The sequence below is a fragment of the Grammomys surdaster genome, unplaced genomic scaffold (genome assembly GCF_004785775.1).
Source record: "Grammomys surdaster isolate TR1022 unplaced genomic scaffold, NIH_TR_1.0 274, whole genome shotgun sequence".
NCBI classification, from domain to species: Eukaryota; Metazoa; Chordata; class Mammalia; order Rodentia; family Muridae; genus Grammomys; species Grammomys surdaster.
The window spans coordinates 138,980-155,585 of record NW_021604715.1 but is presented as its reverse complement, the minus strand read 5'-3'; the positions used below and the strand labels follow the sequence as shown (position 1 = coordinate 155,585).

The 16,606-nt window shown below is 40.5% G+C and overlaps 1 protein-coding gene across 2 annotated transcripts in view; it reads right to left on the bottom strand.

Moving 5' to 3' along the window:
- Nucleotides 1-1,126: 1,126 nt before the first annotated feature.
- Nucleotides 1,127-16,606, bottom strand: part of LOC114628938 (integrator complex subunit 6-like) — a 52,842-nt gene continuing 37,362 nt past the window's right edge. The window contains exons 10-18 of one of the 2 annotated variants that reach the window (XM_028776922.1): nucleotides 15,182-15,276; nucleotides 14,079-14,189; nucleotides 11,583-11,801; nucleotides 10,419-10,542; nucleotides 8,695-8,837; nucleotides 6,718-6,952; nucleotides 3,843-4,217; nucleotides 2,444-2,537; nucleotides 1,127-2,071 (exon numbers count right to left, since the gene is read on the bottom strand). In XM_028776922.1, coding sequence (XP_028632755.1) covers nucleotides 1,960-2,071; nucleotides 2,444-2,537; nucleotides 3,843-4,217; nucleotides 6,718-6,952; nucleotides 8,695-8,837; nucleotides 10,419-10,542; nucleotides 11,583-11,801; nucleotides 14,079-14,189; nucleotides 15,182-15,276 — 1,508 coding nt within the window. In that variant the 3' untranslated portion in view covers nucleotides 1,127-1,959. The remainder of the gene's footprint in view (nucleotides 2,072-2,443; nucleotides 2,538-3,842; nucleotides 4,218-6,717; nucleotides 6,953-8,694; nucleotides 8,838-10,418; nucleotides 10,543-11,582; nucleotides 11,802-14,078; nucleotides 14,190-15,181; nucleotides 15,277-16,606) is intronic. The other variant, XM_028776923.1, reaches the window with a different exon arrangement.

Genomic DNA, 16,606 nt, shown 5'->3' with positions numbered 1-16,606 from the left:
AGCCCTAGGGAAGAATCAATTACCATTATTCTGCTCGATGGACACAGTATACAAATGACTCCTAGTGACATTGCTAATGTGTAGTTGCTAACGTGTGATACAGATCAGTACATCTTTTATCAGAGAAGCTTATTGCAGTAGATGGCACTTGACAGAGAGATGCTTGACTCGTTAACATGCAAAGAATAAGAGACTGGAGTGAGTGCTCAGTCCTAATCCTCCTGCCCAGAATGTTCAGGGATCTTTGAAGAAAGCGGCAGCAGAAATACTGTGAGAGCTAGATGTGGTGGATCATACCAAAGAACCTGTTCTCAGACACAACAGGGCAGGGACATATGAGCTAAAAGCAACTGTGAGAGCATCCAGAAGACCAGACAAAAATCTCAGCACAGAGGGGCAAAGGGTAGACATGGAATTCCACCACTAGCTGAAGAGCTACTGGCATTTGCTAGTTGCTGTCTGAGGAAGAGGCAGTTTTTTCTTTAATGATGTGACTCCTGGTAGGTTGACCACATACTAGGGAAGGCACCACCCCCATGACCGGCTGGGAAACACATACTGGACTTGATAGGTAAAGAAGAAAAAAATGAAACCTCAAAACTGTTTGGCAACAGGTGGTGGATGGAGAGGGAATAATGGGAGGGCTTGGCAGGGGTGAATATGTTCAAAATACATATATGAAATTCTCAACGGACAAAGGCAGAGAAAACCCCTTTGGCTGTATTTCAGAGTCCTAATAAACTTGACTTTGGCAGTTTTCTTTCCCCAGTTACTTGTATTTGGGAGGGCCTGGCCTTCCCACACCCTCCTAAATAACCTCATTCAGTCCTGTGAGTTATGTTTCTAAGTTCAACTACTTTGTTAACATTTTTTAAAAACCATTTGTTCATTTATGTATATACACACATGTGCTTGTACCACAGTGTGTGTGTAGAAGTCAGAGGGCAACTTTTGGGAGGTGGTTCTCTCCTTTAACCATGTACATCCAGGGATCAGACTTAGGTGGCATGAGCCTATACTTGCTAAGCCGACTAACGGGTCCTCTGGTTAGCATGTTAATTTGTTTGATAGTGTGCATTTTGTTTGTTTTCTGAAAGGACATACACAAGAGATATACACCTAGAAATGTAGTTTTAAAATCAATAAAATGATTTTATTTCATATATGCAAAGTGAAAATCTCTTTGATCACTTACATTTTTACAAATAAAAACACCAATACTGCTCCATATAAACTTCTGTATAAACATCAAAGAAAATATACATATTATTTTTCCTTTTAGTGCTTCCAAAGCACAAAAATGTACAAGTCCACCTGAAGGCTTTTCTGTTGTCACATGCAAGAACAGATGCCAGGTTAGTGCAGCCTCAGATGCACTTTGTAATGGGTCTAGACAAAGTGGAAAAGCACTCGAGGTAGATTGTTTGCTGACTCCCCCGCCCTTTCCCAGAGAGAAATAATAGCAGCTTTTTACTCTTTGATTCCAACTATCCTGAATATTTCATGGTTTAAAAGGCACAGCTAGGAACTGTTGAAAAGTTCGTTGAGCACATGATCACCACGTGGACCCTCTATGCTTGCATGCTCTATAGGACACAATGAGGACAGTAGGTAATGCTCGCCTCAGAGGTGGCCGGCCCCTACTCACTCTGAAACCACCTGGAATGGCCCAAATGAATGAACTCTACCGCTGTAGGAGCAGCAGTGCTCTGTGATTTAGCATCACTTTTCCTAATTGGAAAAATAAACAACAGAATGAAAAAAAATATTTTCAATTAAATATCTTAAGGCAAAAGCCCAGATCTTACTTCCAGATAATCATTAAAAGCTCTAGTCAACTGCTTTCGCATAGCCTGAGTTAGGTCACTCTGTCACTCAAACATTCTATCGGGCTCCAGTAACATCCCATTGCATCTGAAAGCACAGAAAAGGTGGTCTTTTTCCTCGCTTGGTTTGGCATTAACATGATGATCTGCTGCTGTTGATGTGATTCACATTGTTAAGAAGGTGGTGGGAATCTATTTTTTCTAGTACCTTCTCAAGGTACTGAATTAAGACTCTTCTTTTAAACCTGAAGATAAAAAGAAATATTATTAACCATAAGTACCACAGACAACTTTACAGCGTGCAGAGTGTTATGCAGCCTACAGGCTAAAGGGAATATAAGTCATCCTCATGGAAAGAGTAGGGCTTAGCAAGTGGGCATGCCAATCCTAGACATGTACATACACATTAGCCAGGATCTATGAGTCAGGACTTTGGTAGCATCTATCTGAACACTGCAGGAAGCAGCCTTTCCTATGAGTAGAACAAGTGCTTTCACAGGTCAAAACAGAACCTATCCCCCTCTTTCTCCTTCAGTGGATCCTACTACTAAATTAAAACAAAGAAAAATAGCACCCAAAGCAACTAGAAAACCTTTACAAGTTTTCTTTATACTCACCTTGCAGCTTCCTTGATGGTAAATTCAACAAACTGTTTTTTCGTTTCTAGAGGTCCCTGCACTTCTTCAAGCAAAATGAAAATCCTTTCATACTCTGGTGATATTACAAAAATTCAATGTTATAAAAAAAATCCATGAAAAATAAAGTTCAATCATCATGCATCGTCAGAAATCATTCTTTATGGGTAGAAAGTCCTAAATATACCTGGTATGTTAAACACTAAAAATCAAAATGTCTGTATATATTTATGAAAGGAATTCTTATACACAGTATTCAAATGAGGTAACCTGAATACTGGTTACCCCAAACTGCCCTAATCCATGAAGCCTGTGAACATATTATTATATATGCATTATGTGCTGATAGAATTAGGCTCTGCATAAGTTTTCCAGGATTATGCACAGGGGTTCAATGTAACCACACGTATCCCTTTAAGATGCAGTATGGACAGTTGATGGTTTCTAGAAGAGGAAGAATCAATCTTCTTTGAGGGTGTGGCTCCTGGTGGTTGACTGTGCTCCATTGGATGGCCTCGCACCCAAGAGTACATAGAGGATTCAACTAGTCACTAAGACAGGAAGGAAGGACCGGAAGGAAGGACCGGAAGTTGAGGGGGTAGGGGGTGGGGTGGATCTACGAGAGAGTTTGGGGAGAGTTGGAGGTGAATAGGATCAAAATATCTTGTAGAGTTCTCTCTAAGAATTATGAAAAAGGGAATCGTAAAGATCAGGAAGAAAAGGAGCCAGTAAGGGAAGTGGACAGGAAAGGGAAGAGAGAAGGGTTGTGCTGCCGACAGGATGCAGGATAAGACCATGGGCACATCGAAGTGCAGTCTTCAGAAGCCAGGGAAGGCAAGGACATGGATCCTGCCTTTATTCCTATGAAGGAACACTGGCCTGCTAGCTTGCCTTCACTTTCAGTCCAGGGAGAATGTGTTCCAAATTCTGAATTCCAGAGCTGTAATCAGTTTGTGTTATTTGAAGCTAGGGATTGTCTGATAACTTGTTACACCAGCAAAATGAAATTACTGCAAGGGCAGAAGAATCACTTTTAAGTTATGTAAAAACCTACGATTAACCAAGAAATGCATGTCAAGACTACTCTGAGGTTAAGGATGTAACTCTCAGTTGATAGAGTGCCTGCCTAACCAGCACGAGACCCTGGGTCCATTCCTTAGCCCCATGTTAATTGGCTGTGGTAGCACATACCTGTAATCCTGCACTATGGAGGTGGAAACAGGAAGATCAGTTACTATCACCAGTCTGAACCATATCGTGAGTTCGAAGCCAACCCAAGTTGTATAAGAGACTGTCTCAAAATGAACTGCAAAAATTTTTGAATCATACAACAAGTGGGACTGTCCATCACAATACTTATGGATATCCCATCCCTACTTACTTCGTCCAAACTTTCGAACTTCCTTCATTAATTGATGTTTTATGTCAGCATTGATGCCTTGGGCCATCGCAGGAGTAATTTGCATTGAATTTGGCACCGTTTCCAAAGCAGATGCCATTGTGATTTTTTGGTCATCTACAGAAAGATTGCAGGTTTTGGCTCCTCCTAGAAGTATATTATTACCAGGTTTGTGAATGAATCCATCTTTCCTGAGACCAGTAAAGTCATCAGATAGAGAATCCAACTGGTTGGCTATAAGGCCTTCTCCTGACACATTCATAAACTCTGCTGGAACAGATTTTAATAAGAAGCCGTCAGCTGGGCTTTGCCCATTTTCCATCTTCTCTTCATGGGTATCATGAATGACAGTGGTGTCTGGAAAACAAATTAAGAAGTTGAGCTGTCAAGTGGATACATGATGTTGATCCTGCAAGTACATCTCCGTGCTCCTCAGTTTCAAGGAAACGACTGATTTCATTGATGAAAACCATAGAATAGACAGGTCTGAGACTATTTAAATCAAGCATAGGAATGTAACATAAGGCCTTCTTTCTTCCCTCTTCCCAGTATGAATGCAGAAACCAATATACTAATAAGCACTCATAGATCCCTGGTCCTCAGAGCTTAATGTCAACCCGTATGCCTCAAAGTCATATGTAAAGAGCTACCCACTAGTGAGTCTAAATCCATACAACTTATGAATGCTATCTTCTGCCTCCTGTATATATACCAACTAGCCTGAGCAAATTTAGATGCCTACTGGGACTGAACAAATCCTCTGTCCCCCGCCTGCTAAGCAAATGCCTATCTGTAGATGAGTCTGCCTATTTCCCCTGTTGAGTCAGAGTAATTCTTTTTCTATTTCCAGGCTAGCACCCATGTGCCATTTACTTAACTTCTGCTGTGCCAGGCTCCAGAGTAGGAGCTAGGACTCAGCAGCGAAGAGGAAGTAAAGGAGCTGATGCTCCTGCGTTTATCACTTATGTCTTTCCTCAAATGAGAGCAGTTTTGAGTGTGTTGTTGCTGACTATGTACTTCCTCTCTGATGTCCCCATGACACTGCAGGTTCATAAGAGGAGTCTCCAGGGCTGCCAGGTGGTGGCAGGACCTTTTGGGAGGATGCCAGGCTGTACTGAGGGTAGGAGACACAGGGGGGTAAGCCAGGGCCAGAGGAGTGAAGGGTGAGAAGGGTATCACCGGAACTTGAGATAAGAGAAGATTGTGGTGCCTGGCCACGTGGAGGCCTGTGTGGACCAGGGTTAGTACTCAGGCTGTATCGTGAGTGCTGAAGAATACAGAAGCTGTGTTCTCTGTATGGATGTGGCATGCTTTATTTATCTGCTGACACCTTCACTCTGGCTTCAAGTTGAGAGAGAAGATAGGTAGGAATTAAACAAGAATGAGAAGCAGGGAGACATCTAAGAACAGTGGGTTGGGGAAAAGCCATGCAAGCATGAAGTTAAGGAAGGAAGACAAATACTGAAATACAGAATTAAACTGAATGTCAAATTACTTCATCTTGTTAGTAGAAGAAAGACAAATTTAAAATTCATGGTAGTTTTTTCAAGTTTGTCACCTGGACCATTGGATAAAGACTCATGTGTCCAGGAGCCAGCATCTGACTGGCTTTTGAGAGTGGATGATACTCAATTCTTCCTGACTCTGATTCAGTGACCTTAAGGTGATTACTTGACACGAGAAGACAGTTTACGTTACCCTAAGGTTCTTCGATTTTACTGATCATTAAAGGTGCTATATAGCTTTTCCAGTGGAGTGAGGGACAGTCTCATTAACTGCCACACAGAAGGGTGGTAGGAGAGCTGTTCTGGAGAGAGGCAAAGCTGGGCATTTAGTTGTAACATATAAAACATGGTCATCTACTAGGCTCCAAGATGGAGGCACCATATCCATGGTTAAATATAGAGTTGAGAGCAGAGGAATGAATTGTAGTCTAGAGATATATTGAAAGCTGTTTATATAGAAACCCGATTTTTTTTTGGTTTTTCGAGACAGGGTTTCTCTGTGTAGCCCTGACTGTCCTGGAACTCACTCTGTAGACCAGGCTGGCCTCGAACTCAGAAATCTGCCTGCCTCTGCCTCCAAAGTGCTGGGATTAAAGGCATGCACCACCACTGCCCAGCATAGAAACCCAATTTTAAAGCCCCAAGGCCACATAGGAGCACCTTAGGAAGAGAAAACAGCAAGGTGAGGTTCCAGGATTGAACTGTGAGAAAGAAAGGGAGCAAACAGAAAAAGATGGAGTCACTTCTGGCTGGAAGAGCAATCTGTTTCCATAGAGGAGGGCATGAACAACTCAGTCAAACACTATTGAGAAGGAATGGCAATGGGCAGAAAGCACTGGTGACCTGAGGGTTGTTCCACTGCGGTTAAGGAGGCAGACCCCAGATTGTACCAGTTCAGTCATGAATGGGAGCTGAGGGCACGAAGAACAATGGCCGATCTAACCTGTTACTACTGAGTCTCCTTGCTCTACCACCTTAGAAATTGGTTCGTCTCTCCAACCTTTGAAGTTGATCCAAACGGTTACAAGCAGACATGCTCAGAGAGCCTCATTTTTGTACTAGCCACTGTGAGGATACTTACTAAGCATGTATTAATCACTAATTAGCATGGTTAATATTATGTTAATTACTATGTCATTATAGATCTTTTTTTCCTCCACTCATATTGCTAAGATCATTGAATTGGGGTCTCTGCTCCCCATAAGGTCTATTGTACTACCACCACAGATGCTTTAATAATGGTTTGCTTATTAACAAGAAAATAAACATAGAAAGAAGTACAAAGGAAAAGGACATATTTAACATGTTAGTCCTCTAGGAGCCATCAGGAAATCACAAGCACTACTCTGTACCTGGATGTACAAAGGGGTGTTTTATGAGGCCTGGACAAGATGAGAACCAGGAGGCTGAGAGGGGTCCCTTTCCGCCCACATGGTTAGTTACAGTAGGTGCTGTTTGTGGTTTCCTCAACAGCAGGGCCATACTCCGCCTTCGCTTAGATGACACAGGACTGTTGGGTTCTCCAGGACGTTTCACTTTGTTTTGTGGCCCCACTATAAACTCATCTGCTTCATCAATCATCATTCCCTACAAATAAATATAAATCAATAAATATAAATAAACAAACAAACAAATAAATAAACAGACTTTTTTAACCAGTTCAACTCTCAAAAAACAAACAGAATAACCATTCAAGCAATTTTCATACACGCACTTCCTTAGCTATGCACTGCATCATTTAGATGAGCCTTAATTATAATCCCTATAGCAACTCTGTTACCAGAAAACGCACCCAATTTTAATCCCGTCTAAATGGAACAAGGAGAAAACTAGCATGCAGGTTTTTGTCTAAGGTTATTAGGGAGCCTCAAAATGACCAAAATGAGAAAAAAAAAACCACCATAGTTACCCTTAAGAACTTTTCAAACAAATTTATGTATGTACATCCATGCATGCTTGTGTGCACAGTGTGTGAAGGTGCCCAGGAAACCCAAAAGTGGGTATCAGATCCCCCTGAAACTGAAGTAGTAAGGCACCTAATATGGGTACTAGGAATCAAGCCTGGGTCTTCTGCAAGTGCTCTTAACTTGCTGAGCCATCTTTCAATGCTGGCATCCACAGTCAATCTTTTAAAAGTATTATAAAAACTATCTTATACTAGCCCTTTTTAAGGCTTTAAGAAACACTGACCATTCCTGAACAGAGAGGTGCATGTAGCTAATGAATGGTAGGCAGATGTGAGGACAGAATTCCGTCAGACGCAACCTAAAATATGGATTCAAATATGCCTGTTTGCCTTGACACTCATCAGAAAGTGAGAAAAGACAAAAATGAGAATCAGCAATATCTTATCTGGTAAAACCTGCTATCATCATAGACAGCCCAATAATGTGCCTTATAACTTAAAGGATGTTCTCCTCCCCCCATTAACCATACAAAACAAGACAGAACATTTTAACCGAGTATTTGGTACATGCTCAGTAATAGTCGAACAGTGTAGGTGTGTGACTCAATACCCACAAAGCTCTGTCAGTTTGGTGCCATCGTTATCTCCAGTGTTACATGAAAAAAAAAATCAAGGTACAACAAAAAGATTAACAAAATCTTTAAGTAACGACTGGCATAAGTTGGAATACTTTTTAGTTCCATTTTATGAGAGAGAGAGATAGTGAATAGACCCATGTTTATATCCATGCTCACCTATAAAAATAAGCGTGTAGCTAAAATCCCATTTCTTTTCATCATTAAATGATCAAGTCAGTAGTGCACAACGCATACACACACACACACACACACACACACCCTTCATATTTAAAACTCTATAATAATTCAAAGTGACACCAAATAGTACAGTCATGGTTCTATGGACATACATATGGACATACATATCACTAGAACAGTAAAGAGCTGATCATGAAAATGGAGGAAACACTTGTATTCTCTATATCAAAAGAATTACTGTGCAGTAGTATGAATAAATATGGAATGTGGGTCCAGAAAGATGTAGACTCCAATCCTGTCTTTGTCAGCCACATTACACTGATTTGACAGCTAATTTAAGCCTAGGTTTCTTCTTATTATAGAGTAGATGCAAGCTTTCAAAACACCTCTGGGTGCAAACATAATCATTTAAAACACCAAGTCCTCGTATATATACAACAAAAGACAGCTATTATTTTATTTGGCTAATACAACTTGCATTAGGAGACTCCACTTTAAATCCCTACAGAGGTTTTGGTGTCATATTTACTTCTGATTTATATACACGTGGCTAAAACAGAAAGAGTTCTAGCAAAAACATATCATAGACACAGGAATAGATGTACTACCTTCTTATCTTGCTTAAATGGATTGCCAAAAGTATGCAGTCGTTTTGGTTGATCTGGATCGAGCTCTCGTAGTGGAGAAGCCAGCATCTTTAGATATTCCTGATAGTTGCCCATTTGTGCAACTGGGACACTATGAAGTGAATCTGTAAAATCACCAGCAGAGAAACTGAGAATAACAGCAGAAGTATATGGTCTTTTTGAAAGGATATTATCATAGGTGCCTCAGCAGCATGTAGCTTGGCATTACAGTCTGAAATTTTAAATCTAGTATTTCCGCATCTAGCATCATCTTTGTTTATACTAATCAGTGGTCTACAGTTACTATAGTACAGGACCAAGAGCAACTTCTTCCCAACACCATTTAAGAATGGGCTGGCTTCCTGTGTACCCCACTTTGTGCCCTTCCCAGCCTTGAGCAGTCTGAACAGACCTTGTCTGCCACACAGGACCTTAATACCTAGGTGAAGCCAGCTGCTTTGTTTATACTTGCAACTGCCTGCTGAGCCTGCTTTGCAACATTATCTAGCTGAAACAAAGGATGGGTTTGGTGGGCTTCCCCTATATAAACTCAGTACTGAATATTAAACTTTGAGCCTTGATCAGAACCTTTGTCTTGGCTTCATGCTTCTCTCACCCCTCCGTCTCCTTTAGATTTCCAGCCCCCTTTCAGGTGAACCCAGTTCATCCATGGCTACACCACTTGAATTCAAAACTCTGTGTACTTTATTTTGAAGAACCTAGACTTCATGGTGTTCTGGTGTTCTTTGTTTTCTAAAAAAAAAATGATCTATTTTCACTTTATATGTATGTTTTGCCTGCATGTATGTATGTGCCTGGTGTCTTGTCACGCAGAGCATCTCGGTTAATGATCTTTCCTTCTGAGCATTTGATTAAATACATTCTCTCTCCTTCTCTCTCTCTCTCTCTCTCTCTCTCTCTCTCACACACACACACACACACACACACACACACACACACACGTGCGCGTATAATGTCAGAGAATTGGCTAGGGGTTTGTTCATCTCTGTGGATCAGTGACCCTCATTCAAAGAGTTATTTATTTTATGTATGTGAGTACACTGTAGCTGTCTTCAGAAACATCAGAAGAGGGCATCAGATCCCATTACAGAGGGTTGTGAGCCACCATGTGGTTGCTGGGATTTGAACTCAGAACCTCTGGAAGAGCAGTCAGTTGCTCTTAACTGCTGAGCCATCTCTCCAGCCTCAGACCCCCATTCATTCAAAATTAACAAAATAGGATAAAGAAAAATTGCAAACAGCCACAATAGTTCTGGACATTACTAGAGTTAATTACACTCATGGAGAGCAGGTTTTTACTGACTTTCATCATAGCAGGCTGGGCACAATCAATGTCTGAATATACAGGTTTGGAAATCTGACAGACCTAAGCTCCGGCACTTTCCAACCTGCTCAAGCAAGCTATTGAAATGCTTGCTCTTCAAATGGGCATAAATCAGTATGTGTCTCCTGCGATTCTGAGGTTTGCTCGAATGACCACATAGAATAACAGCACCGGTGGTCTGGGATGCTAATTACTACAGGCCTGCCTTAAAATTTGAGGGAGATGAAACCTGAGGTGATGTGGAGTTTGAGTGAATGTGAACTTTGTATACATTAACACATTACAAAATCATTCTGCAATAAAGACTTTTATTGGAGTCGTGTCTGCTGTCCTAATGAACAGTAGGCCACTGTTCAGTTACCTTCATCTTGTCCAACGATAAACTTCCGAGTCTGCAGTAGATTGGATCTCATTCTGGTCAACTGGTCTAAAAGTCCTGTACGTGGGATATCATAAGCATTTCTGTATGTCTGAGGTTTCAAATCCTGTTTCAAATAGAATAATCTCAGTTATTCCCAAGGCTTTTAAAAAGAGAAATGTAATACTTAACCCTCTTAAAGTCTTACGGAAGAGAACAATATTTAATACAACTGGGTGGAGCCATTTTTCCCAGTAGAAAACTTTTATTTATTGTTCTGAATGCTAACACGCCATAAGTCATTAAAGTCACCGGGAATTATCAGTTTTCAAGTATATTATTTAAAATTCCAAATCCCAAGGTTTATATGTGCCTGTAGCTGCCTTGCAGTACCACTGCTTGTAACCTACATCTTTTCCCCCAACAGACAGTGAGCCAGAATGCAGCCACCCCCCTACAACATTGCAAGTGCTGACTGTACACTGTGCAGAACTGGCTTAGGGCCCAGCTGCAGTGCCCTTGAGGCTGCTTCAGCCCAGAGCCTGAGCCAGGCTGCTAGAGGCCAGGGACTGAGAAGTGCAGGGATGCTCTGAGCAGCTTCACTTCCTCCAAGAGAAAGCCTGGGGCCAGAAGTGTCATGTGGTCTGGCTGAGGCTTTCTCCAAGGACTTCTAACTACTTCTGTCATAGGTACTAGATCTGTACAAGGGCTGGAAGACCTGCCTGCCCACTGTAGTTTCCTGTCCAGTTTACTACCCATTCCTACCAACCAATGTATCGTATACATTTAATTTCATGCTTATATGTGCTGGCAGAGTAAACTTAAAATGGCTTTGTTAATAATTACTAACCCCAAGTCGTGCCTGGTGGTGCATATATTTAATCCTAGCAGAGGCTAAGGCTGAGACAGGTGGACCTCTGTGAGTTCAAGGCCAGCCCAGTATACAGAGCTAGTTCCAGGACATCCAGGGTTACACAAACAAACTCTGTCTCACAAAACCAAAATACTACTACTACTACCACCACCACCACCACCACCACCACCACCACCACCACCACTAATAATAAAAGCAACCCCCAAAATAGGCCATTGTTTCAAACTAAAGCCACACAAACAACAAAAACGCTAGACAAAGCGAGGTGAGTGACTTTCAGTGTCACAACTTACCTTGTTTAAGAGCCCTACTTGGAAACCAGCAAACTCTTTGGTATTCAGTTCTGTGAGCCTCGGTGCATTTTCCCCTATGATTTCTTTCAACAGTTTCCTAAAACTCTTATTGTGAGCCAAGGGTAGGCCACATCCAGAATGATTTTTCACTTTGATACCAATTTCCTGAGGGGGTTTCTTCCCCACTGATGCTAGAATTCGGTCTGACTCTAGTTTGGTCTAAAATGGAAGTACAGAATATGTTATGAAAATATCTACCATATCATTTTATTCTTTAAGAAAAAATACTTTTAAGAACCCCACCAAACATTTTTCATGTGCAAATCACAGAAAATACAGTAAGTGAACCTCCCTATGTTTCTCTGTTCTACCACAGCAAACACAGAGGGGACTAGAAAGACAAAGGACTTCATGCAAAGTGTCTTTTGGAGTGTCAAAACTATGAACGACTCATGGAGAAAATAGAAACCATGGGCAAGAATTTCATTCATAGACATGAAAAAGTACATCTAGCTACTGCAAAATCTCATCTAAATCAAGTCATTCAGTTTGGATCCAGACACATAGGTTTAAAAGTTTGTACTTATACATGTAAAGTATTGTTTAGAGTCAGATCATATAGATTGGTATTATATCTGAAAACATTAAAAATGGTGATTTTTAAAAATATATCAGATTACCCAGGAAGTCTTATAAAACTAAAGCTTAATTGAACAAATGTTACTAAGCAAATGACTTTTAATGCCTACTCAGTAAGTTTATCACTAACAAACATTGGGAAATCTCCTTAAAAGACATTTTATCAATTGATTTTGCTTGAATGAATAAAAGCAGGGTTTTTGGCATATTTTGTGTTTTAGATACATCTAAGATGGTTCAAGGAACAATGATGACATAGATATTAAATTAATAATTAGAGAATAAAAAATTAGTAAAAATTACTAACAATCTTTTCTTTTTCTAAAAGATAAAATTTCACTAATGTTCAATAAGCCCCCAATAAATTTTTATTTTTTATGGATTGGCCAGAGATATTTATTTTCCCTAACTAACTTTGGAATATATATATACACACACACATATATATGTATGTATGTATGTATGTATATATATTTGAGCTCATGAACTCAAGCAAATTTTTAAGTCATGAAATATGAGACAGAAGTAGATAAAGGTTCTGTTTTCTTGAATGACCATGAAAGCTCATTCAATAAAAGAATACAGTGTGTCCCACAAGTTCCCAGCATTAGCATTTAGTTTCAACTCTGTTCACTTTTCTTCCTTTGTGGCCATACCTTGACAAAGCCTTAAAGGCCCAACATAAACATCAAATTTAAAAAATACCAATAGATCAATAAATAACCAAGGTATTTACAACAACAGTCTATTAGCAGGGAGGACTGGGAGTCAGGGAACATGTTAGGTCAAAAGTCAGGGCTTGCCTTTGTTTTCTTTTACACTTATGAGCATGCTAGATTAGTACGATCTTGTGAGCTTTAGAATGTGGGTTTAAGTTTTTGCTCATTCCTAGCAAGGCATGTCAGCATCCCAATTATGGAGCCTTCCAGGTCCCTTAGTGAAATCTGACACTTTGCTTAAGACAGTTTTCTAAAGGGCAAATTTGCAAACATGCTCAGCTTGAAATGCTGTAGTTGCTGCAAATGCTACTCCCTACCTAAAAATGCATTTGTGAATAAGAGCGTAAAGCGGCTGCATTCATTTGTCACACAACACAATTGTATGGCCGTAGTGCTCTAGCATAGAGGTTTCCAAATATCTCCATCCTACAAGAATGGTCTAGGTAAGAGTGAGAAATATGATGCGGAGGGGTGAGTGGAAGATGAGTTGCTAATAGAGAGGGGCAGGCAAGGGACAAGTTGAATAGTGGTGAATGAGGCAGGGTCTAAAGGGAAAGATGAAGGGCAAGAAGAGGGGAGGAAGAACTCCACTCTCCAGGTCCTTTGGGGTCTATCACCCTCCAGGTTGAAGAATACTGGCCTCATGTGCCCCCCTCTTCAGGGAAAAGCAGGCAGGTATTTATCCAAGGGCTAGCATGTGAGCATAAGAACTTAACATGCTGTCTGAAAATTGGGCAAAGTATTGAATCACACCAGACCTTGATGTGCTGACTTACAAAAGGGGGATGCACTAGCCAAGTGAATCGAGGAGAAACTAGTTGGAGGACAGACAAAATGTGACCCACAAGAGAATCCTGTTAAGCCTCTGCCCCTCTTAGGCCACAAAATATCAGCTAGCATATGGGCAGGACAAAGTGGCAGGCAGAAGGAGAAATGGCACAGCATCCAATGATACTGACAGACCCTTAACTGCATTTAATGGTAAAGCTAGAAGCCATAGAGAATCACATTATTACTAATCCATAAAGTGTAGAGATATATACACATTTAATTTGAAAAGTTACAATTACACTAAAGAATAAGGAAATGCACTTCTGAGGGCAAAGGATTTTGGTTTGTTCGTTTTTACCAATACTACCTGTTGGCTGAGTTTTTTAAGGTAAGAGATAACACTGTAACTAAGTCCACAATCTAAATTATCTGATATCAGATTTGGAGCTCCCATCATCCTTAGTGCTTTCTTTAATGGCTATAAGGAAACAAAATACACAACAGTAAGAATAGAATAAATCTTAAATACTCAAAAGTTCAGTTATAAGGGGCAAGGGGACATGATTCATTTCTTAGAAGTCAAGGTGCTGCACATAAAACCAAACATGGAACATTAAAAAGTGGCAATGAAAATAGCAGAGAAGTAAGGAGCAGAAAAAAATCAGAAGAGAGTGGGTAAGAAGAGCCAGTAGCAGCCAATGCAAACAAGTACATTGCTTTCAGTCTTAATCCCCAACATCAATCAATTCCCATTGCATCGGTTTGCAGAGCCCACGCTTGCCATGGGAAATAGCAACACATCCCACTTCCCCTCCCAGCAATGGTCCCATTGAAGACTCGGCCTTTTAACCTCTAGAAACGTGGCATTAAGTTATGACAACGACCTCTGAAATGGCCTTGATCATCTTGATTACATGACCAGTTCAGAATCATTACGCATAGTTTTCTCAAAGTATAAAAACCAGAATGAAGCCAAGCCATATTTTCTTTTCTTTGAATCCTCTCTAATGCGAATGCTTCCACATCGTGTTGTTTCGGGGATGCATTTAACTGGCAATAAAGAACTATAATTTCTTTCAAACTTTGTTTAAGGTGTGAAATGCCCACTGAGCTTCTAGAGTTCAAAAGGGAAGCTGGTGCACATGAATTGAGACATCATTTGTTCTTACATTCCAGGATTACAATTGGGTAAGGTTAGTTGTAATAAGAGAAACACAGATGTGTTGACAACAATGACCATGGCAGTTAAAAATAAAGGAAACAGAGAAAGACAATGCTCTTTTGTGCCGCCATGTCACCTCTAAACTTTTGCATACAATTTGAGAAGACAATGACGACACAAATGTTTGTAAAGTAAAAAGATAGTTATCTTCTTGCAGGGGTAAAGCTTTTGATTCCTTATTCCTTACGACAAGAATCATCAGTGACAGTTTACATATACATATATATACACACACAAAAAATACATACTATTAAGTAGTATGGAGGCAGAGTTTTTAAGTAGCTGTCAAAAGCCTGTCGCCACTTCAGATTTGGCTTAAGCTTGTGAACTTTAAACAAGTCATCTGTAACACAAAATCAAGCAATTATGTTAGCCCAGAAACAGTTTGTAAGATCTAAAATCAAACAGCTAACAACCTGAAATCAGATCTTATTTACATTAGATAAATATTTATTTCATTGGCATCTATCTGATCATCTTTCCTGGTTGTTATACCTACCAAAGTTATATAAGATGGTCTCCAACCTATAACAGGTCAATTTAGGACTAAAAAAAAAAACCTTAACGATGGTAAGAAACTAATACATTCAATAGCAACCACATTTCAACTTTTAAGTTGTGGCCATTCCTTAGCCTAGTGATATAAGGTCAGAACTTTCTCCCAATGCTATGCGATGATGATCTGGACCTTAGGTGTAGCAGAGGCATTTTTGGACTTAAGATATGGCTTATTAGACTTAACCCCATTATAAGTCAAGAAGCATATCTATTATGCTTATCTAAATAATGAAATAGATTATCAATTATATATTCATCTTCTATTTGCTAAGCTTATATGATATAATATTAAAATATAATACTGATTTGGATCCATTTGAAATATTTTCCTGCTATGTTATGCATTAGTAACTCTACTATAATAATTTTTTCCTCCATAGTCACTTGACAAACTAATGCTTCTTTGTTTTAAAACCAGAGGGTGAGCTAGGCACAGGCCTTCAGTCCCAACAGAGGCAGGTGGATCTCTGAGATGGAGGCCAGCCTGATCTACCGAGCAAGTTCCAGGACAGCCAGAGCTACACAGAGAAACCGTGTCTGGGTGGTAAGGGGTGGAGGGAACCAAACCAACAAAGAAAAACCATAGAGGGTGGGGCCCAGTGAGATGGCTCAGCAGGTATGGTGCTTGCAGTCAAGACAATCCCTCAGAGCCACATGGTAGAAGGAAGAAAATAGATTCCTCTGACTTCCACACACATGCTGATGTGTTGATAAAAAGATAAAGAGATAAAGAGAGTATGTTCTGTGGGTGTGTGGAGAGGTATGGGGGAAGGGGATGTCTCAGCGGGCCCATGCCTAGTCATCTCTTCCCCCTGAGGGACCAGTCGCACACCAGTATAGCATAGAATAGAGTTTATTCAGGGCATGGGGAGGGGAGCCAGAAGAGTAGTAGAGGCAGAGAGAGGCAGAAAGAGAGGCAGAGAGAGAGAGAGAGAGAGAGAGAGAGAGAGAGACAGAGAGACAGAGAGACAGAGAGACAGAGAGAGACAGAGAGACAGAGAGAGATAGATAGACAGAGACAGAGACAGAGAGAGATAGACAGAGAGAGACAGAGAGACACACAGAGAGACACACAGAGAGAGACAGAGAGAGAGAGAGAGAGAGAGAGAGAGAGA